This window comes from Netta rufina (genome assembly GCF_964035555.1).
Source record: "Netta rufina genome assembly, chromosome: 18".
NCBI lineage: Eukaryota > Metazoa > Chordata > Aves > Anseriformes > Anatidae > Netta > Netta rufina.
This window is the reverse complement of record NC_140142.1, coordinates 13,155,569-13,162,692: the sequence shown is the minus strand read 5'-3', so window position 1 is coordinate 13,162,692 and position 7,124 is coordinate 13,155,569. Positions and strand designations below refer to the sequence as shown.

Sequence of the window (7,124 nt, the reverse complement as noted above, 5' to 3'; positions counted from 1 at the left end):
CCTGATCATCTCCCCTGTTTCCTCATTGGCTGAGTACTACAGGTCCACAAGCTACTTGACGCTCCTCTATACCATATATGTACAATTTTTCTTTTTTTTCAACCCTTTAATTTCTCCTTTCTTATGTTTTGAGAGCTTGTGATCTTTATTTTACTGTTCTCTCACTGCTCATCATGTTTTTTCTCAAGCTTCTACCGTATTTTGGAACAGTGAGGCCTTCTACTGTCCACTTCTCTACTTAGCATTCCTCCTTATTATGACTACACAACTACCTTGGAATACAGAAAAGTAATTCTCTATTGCAAAAACACAACTTTGTTTCTCACAATTTTGCTGCAGGATGATAAACAGACCCCTCTGTCTTACAGGTGTATTGCATGTGAACTAAACTATGGATTTCAGAACATCTTAAGACCTTTCATAGGTACCAAGTTCATGTCCATTGGTCTTTGGATAGACCCTGAGTCCAAGAGGCATCAGATGACCAACAGCAGCTCCATCACCGAGTTCCTCCTCCTGCTGGCATTCGCAGACACACGGGAGCTGCAGCTCCTGCACTTCGCACTCTTCCTGGGCATCTACCTGGCTGCCCTCCTGGGCAACGGCCTCATCCTCACTGCTGTAGCATGCAACCACCGCCTCCACACCCCCATGTACTTCTTCCTCCTCAACCTCTCCGTGATTGACCTGTGCTGCATCTCCACCACTCTCCCCAAAGCCATGGCCAATTCCCTCTGGGACACCAGGGCCATTTCCTATGCAGGATGTGTTGCACAGGTCTTTTTCTTCTTCTTTTTCTTTTCAGCAGAGTATTCTCTTCTCACTGTCATGTCCTATGACCGCTATGTTGCCATCTGCAAGCCCCTGCACTATAGGACCCTCCTGGGCAGCAGAGCTTGTGCCGAGATGGCAGCAGCTGCCTGGGGCAGTGGGGTTCTCTATGCTCTGCTTCACACTGCCAATACATTTTCCCTGCCCCTCTGCCAAGGCAATGCTGTGGACCAGTTCTTCTGTGAAATCCCCTCCATCCTCAAGCTCTCCTGCTCAGACTCCTACCTCAGGGAAATTGAGCTTCTCACATTTAGTGGTTTTCTGGTTTTGGGGTGTTTTGTTTTCATTCTTTTCTCCTATGTGCAGATCTTCACGGCTGTGCTGAGAATGCCCTCTGAGCAGGGCCGGCACAAAGCCTTTTCCACATGCCTCCCTCACCTGGCTGTGGTCTCCCTGTTTCTCAGCACAGCCATGTTTGCCTATCTGAAGCCCCCTTCCATCTCCTCACCATCCCTGAACCTGGTGATGACTGTCCTGTACTCGGTGATGCCCCCAGCAGTGAACCCCCTCATCTACAGCATGAGGAACCAGGAGCTCATGAATGCCATTAGGAAAGTGATGTCATGGAGATATTTAAGGATGTGCTGAGGAAACTGGCTGGACCTTTTTGCAGCTATAAACTGCTTCTTTTCTTCTTCAGATAAATTACAGTTTATGTAATGATAGAGCAAGCTGTCTTAACTTCTGGATGGATTTAATTTGTTTTGTTTTTCATTTCCCCTTGTGATATTGTTTTCCACAAAGAAATGCTGTTCTTCATCCCCTTGTACCAACATATCTTTCGTGACCCTGAGGCTTTGCATAAATGAGGAGCCAGACTCTCTGTGTATTTAAACAAAATAAATGAAGCCACAACTTCTTTGTCTGAAACCCACTCTCAGCTGATCAGGAAGTAATGAGACCAGCAAACCCTTTCTGGCTGCAGCAGCTCGGGCCTGGCTGCCCTGGCCCTGGCATAGCAGGAGCTACCTGAGAAACCCCAGGGATGGCACGGAGGGGCTGCAGGCCTCTGAGGATCTGCTGCTGAACAGAGCAGGGGACACAGCAGGGGACACTTACCTCTGTATGCTTCTGCCTCGGATGCTTCCCTCTGTGGCGCTGAGCTCTCTGTGCCCCCAGGAACTGCTGTGGCCTTCAGAGGGGCTGGGGCTGTGGTGGCAGTGCCCAGAGCCCTGCAGCAGCCTGCAGTGGGCACTGTCTTGGGCACCCCAGCCTGGGCTGCTGGGCTGGGCTGGGATGAGGGCAGGGAGGTGGGCAGAGAGCAGGGAGTTGGGAGAATTGGGGGGAAGCTGGGAAAAGCTGGGATGGCTGTTTGGCCATTGCTCATATCTCTGCCCACCAAGGGCATATGAGATGCTGCTGTCCCTCACAGCCCTGCCTGTACTCTCTCCCTTCTCACACTGTGCTCTGTCATATCCAGAACTTTCTTGTGCCTTTTACCACAGGCTCCCACCCCATGTCCAGCTGGCACCACTGCAGGGCAGCCCTCCCCAGGGGCCCAGGCATCTGCCTGCAGCTTCCACAGCTGCTGCTCTTGATGGTCCCCGTGTCCCATGGGGTTTGTGATGCACTTGATGACATCGCCGTGTCTGCCTGCCTGCCAACAGGCTATCAGGTCAGTGCGGTAGGAATGGCATCACAACCAAACTCCCAGCTGTGTCACTGGGACCTTCCTCCACGTCTCGCCTCTCCCCAGCTCCCAGCACTGCTGGGTTGGTTTCCTGATAGTTCAGGTGATGTAAAATCCATGATTCCCATCCACTTGCCTGTCTCTCTCCCAGTTATCTATGTGTATATGTGTAACTCTGCATATACATTTCCATTTACTTGCACATATATATCTGTAGTTACAGCTGTAGCTATACAAATATATTTCACTATACAGATAGATAGATGTGAATATTCCCACCAAGAAAGGCAGTTAGTACAGGTATGATTGGAGGAAATTTAGCCATTCAAAGATGGAGCTTTTCAGGGAACAATTTTAACTTTTTTTTTTTTTTTTTTTTTTTTTTTTTTCCTGCTCTAACAGGCAAGAGAGGTCGACATATCACAGATTTTCTCTGTTCCAGTAGTGAGGGGTGGCATGAGCAGTCCTAGGCAGTGTTATAAATGAGGTCTCAACTCAATCTGAATTTTGTAATATTTATAAAACAAATATTTCTAAAAGGTATAAAAGGCAAGTAAACAGCGCTGGGTGTGCGGGGAGTCTACGCTCCACCAACACACACAAACGAACATCAAACATTCTAAATATACCGAACTTTGCTTTACATACTAACCCGAGTATGCCTATACATACGTACAATCAGGATAGGTAACAAACAATCCTTTAATTTCCATGACTTAAGTTTCCATTTTACATTCCTTTTCTTGATTACTAACAAGTGTCCGTTTTCCATTCCTTTTGAACAATATGTCTCGCTTTAAGTTGTCAAGCAACTTGGTCTTCAGGCCTTATGTATCCCGTTCTTCCCAGATCGAAGAAAAGCATATCCATCTACTTTTCAAGGCCAATAGGCCTGGGTCAAAAGGCACGTTCAGGTCACCTGGGGGGCGTAACAGCAAAAGCCTTCGATGGCTGTAGCAGCAGAAGGGCCGATGGCGTAGCAGTCGGATCAGTAAAGGAGCCTGCAGCTCCCTCACTATCTGGCAAGCCACACGTTTGTGATTGTGGCTCCACATGGCTCTTTAAGGCCTCAGAGATTTCTCGCCAGGTGCCGAGCAATCCCACTGCAACCTTGTCGTTTTTAGTTGCAGAGTCCCACACCTTGACCTCAATTTGGTCCCATATTTCAGGCTCATAAACTGTCTGATTGTTAAGAAGGAGAATAAGCTGTAAGGTTACCGGGACAGTCTTTGTTCCTAAGGACGTATGATTCCCCATAATGCGCAACTGCTTACCAGCGAGAGGCAGTTGTGTGCACGGGTCCGCTTCTCTCAGCTCAAGCTTCTCTCCAGCTCCAGTGCGCCCGTTTCCAGCGACTTTCTGTACGAGCTTCTCTGAGCAGTTTGCTGAGTCTGGCTGAACCTATCTTCATGAGGTGATCAAAGTGCCTGTTCCCGTCCTGGTCTCCATTCTGCCAGCCTGTTCCTCTTCACTTCTTTTTCCTGCTTCTTTATTGATGATGTAACTTCATCGTGTTGCCTTTTTTATCTTGAGGGCAGGCTCCCCTCTTATACCCTTCTCTCCACAGTAGTTCTTTTCAAAACAACTTTTCATTGGTCAAACAACTTTGAATGTAACAACAACAGCAAACACCCAGAAACATCCATGACTTAACGGCTGGAGAACAAGAAACCAGCTGGAGAACAAGAAACCGGAGACTGCATGGAGTCTCCTGAATCACCCTTCTTTGTTCCCTCTAAACTCTTTTATATTCCAGTTGGCCTCATCATTAAGAGTCTGGTGTTATCTCAATCACAGGGTTTTCCAACCCCCATGGCCGCATTCCCAAATCTCCCCCTTCTTTATTAATATCAACCATTTTCTCAACACGAATTACCACTCCATATATAACAGAACCGTGCCCTTGCTCTTTGAGCCATTCTTCAATAGTTTAGGTCTGCAAGAAGACTAGGGTTAAATAGAGCATTTTAATGCTAGTGTTAAAGGCAGGGATAAGGGCGAGCAAGATTCAGTGGAAGCATAATGGAAAGTGGCTATGGACTAAGTTTGGCTTTAAGGGATACTGTGGTCAAACATTAGAGTAGTGTATTCTTCTCAGGGAGTTTAGTAGCATTTTGGTTTAGGGATTAATGTTACAGATTAAAATAGGTTAAGGGCCTCACACGACTGCTTTAAGTCAGTGTTACGGTGGGATCAACATTACCTGAACATTCTTACCTCTTCAAAATCATTATCTTCTGCTATCCAAGCTCCTCTTCCCTCCATCAAATCTCTCATCTCTCCTGGTCAGGCTTTCCTGACTTGCCCATATCAGCCATCTTCTTAGGGGCAGTTTTCTGATGGCTTTCATGAATTTAGAGTATCTGTCTCACCTCTGCTGACTACTCCATGCCTGAGAAAGAAACAGCTCCTAGGCCAGCATGGAGAAAGACACCAAGGTCTGTAGGAGCACTCTGCACAATGTGCCCAGCAGCTGTGCAACACCACAAAAGTGCACTTCCTGCTTACAAGTTTTGGTTACAGAATGGTTTCTATGGACCCAGGGTAACTTCTTCCAGGCTCTCATGCAGGCTTTATGTTCCCGCGGGCATCTGGGAGGCAGTGGCCCCCTCTGTGTAGAAAACTGAAAGCAGCCCTGAAGGATGAATTAGGCAAAGCTGAAACATCTGACATGACAACAGCTATCCAAGACCTCTTCCTCTATGGGGCCTTCCAGGCACTTAGGAAGAGAGGATCTCACAAACTATGTGCAAAGCAGGTGCATCTGCTGGCCTATCACAGACACTGGCAGATGTGAGCCTAAAGGCATAGATCCCAGCCAGGAGTCAAGGGATGACCTGTCAGCTGCTTCAGAAATACATGTACATACTGAATTGGAAATGGGAAAAATAATGATATTTTATTGGGCAACAGCTAAATTAAAACTAAAAAATACTAATGCTAACAATACATACTCAAAGACACGAAACAACAACAACAACAACAAAGAGAATAGAGAAGAGAATATTGGTTCTTCCTATAATAAGTGACATTATGAGTCATTTCCAGAAGATGATTGAAAAATAATTTCTTCTAAAACACATCAAGATATCAGATTCCACAGTGCATATTTCAGTCCCTTATTCCTCATGCTATAGATGAAGGGGTTCAATGCTGGAGGCACCACCGAGTACAGAACTGCCAACACATAGTCCAGGGATGGGGAAGAGATAGACAGGGGCTTCAGGTAGGCAAATATGATGGTGCTGACAAACAGGGAGACCACAACCAGGTGAGGGAGGCATGTGGAAAAGGCTTTGAGCTGGCCCCGCTCAGAGGGCATCCTCGACACAGCCAAGAAGATCTGCACATATGACACCACAATGAAAACAAAGCAACCAAAGCCTAAAGAAAAGCTAAACACAAGTGCTCTGACTTCTCTGAGGTAGGAGAATGTACATGAGAGCTTGAGGATCTGGGAGATTTCACAGAAGAACTGGTCCACAGCATTGCCTTGGCAGAGGGGCAGGAAAAATGTAGTGGCCGTGTGCAGGACAGCATTGAGAAAGCCACTGCCCCAGGCAGCTGCTGCCATCTCGGCACAAGCTCTGCTGCCCAGGAGGGTCCCATAGTGCAGGGGCTTGCAGATGGCAATGTAGCGGTCATAGGACATGATGGTGAGAAGTGAATATTCCACGGACATAAAAAGTACAAACAGAAACACCTGTGCAACACACCCATCATAAGTGATGGCCCTGTCGTCCCAGAGGGAATTGGCCATGGCTTTGGGGACAGTGGTGGAGATGCAGCCCAGGTCGAGGAGGGCGAGGTTGAGGAGGAAGAAGTACATGGGGGTGTGGAGGCGGTGGTCGCAGGCTATGGCGGTGAGGATGAGGCCATTGCCCAGGAGGGCAGCCAGGTAGATGCCAAGGAAGAGCACGAAGTGCAGGAGCTGCAGCTCCCGCATATCTGCGAATGGCAGGAGGAGGAACTCGGTGATAGAGCTGCTGTTGGCCATTTGCTGGTTTGGGTCTTTTGGTCCTGCCCAAGGAAGAGAAAGCACTGCCAAGTTACAGCAGACTTATCTGAGAAGCTATTGCAGAGTTAGTGAGAAAAACTCATTCTGTTTCTCAGCTTAAACCCCCCAATATACTTGTTCCCTTCCAGGCAGACATTTGTCAGGTCACTTTCAGGAGTTCTGATTCATGCTGCCTGATGGTATCACTGGGAGAAGTGGACTCTGCTGTAGGCAACAGAGGAATTAGTCCTGCCCTATAGTATGAGGTAAAGAGGAACATATCTCAGATAAAATGTAGTGATGATATCAAAGAATCTTACCCCTTTGTTGCTCATAGTTCAACCAATTGCTGAGCAGATCTTCGGGGATTTTTTTTAATTTATTTTTTATTTTTTATTTTTTGTTCTCAATACCCCCCCAGCACTTAAGGTCTTTTTCTAAGGCAGTAATCTTGGGCATTTCTGCTGCACTACAAGTGAAATCCTGTAGATCCTCAGAGGCAAAGGGACTGTCCCTTTAGTGCAGAGATCGCCATTTGCCGAGGCGATCGGCTCCGGGGCAGACGCGTTCTGCAGCGGAGCGGGGGATCGGGCCAGGCAGGGCTAATTTTTCCGGCATCGAGCCTACTGGAGGGAGCCGCCAGGACCCGGCAGCCCTCGTGAGGGA

At 47.6% G+C, this 7,124-nt stretch overlaps 2 protein-coding genes across 2 annotated transcripts; one reads left to right on the top strand and one right to left on the bottom strand.

The window, feature by feature from the left end:
• Positions 1-480: 480 nt before the first annotated feature.
• Positions 481-1,419, top strand: LOC311216525 (olfactory receptor 14C36-like; the record flags this gene model as incomplete). Its single annotated transcript, XM_084298054.1, has 1 exon — positions 481-1,419. One exon carries the CDS (start codon positions 481-483, stop codon positions 1,417-1,419), a length of 939 nt encoding a protein of 312 aa, XP_084154180.1.
• Positions 1,420-5,543: 4,124 nt separating this feature from the next.
• Positions 5,544-6,458, bottom strand: LOC311216524 (olfactory receptor 14A16-like; the record flags this gene model as incomplete). Its single annotated transcript, XM_084298053.1, has 1 exon — positions 5,544-6,458. The coding sequence occupies one exon, from the start codon at positions 6,456-6,458 to the stop codon at positions 5,544-5,546; it is 915 nt and encodes a 304-aa protein (XP_084154179.1).
• Positions 6,459-7,124: the final 666 nt, after the last annotated feature.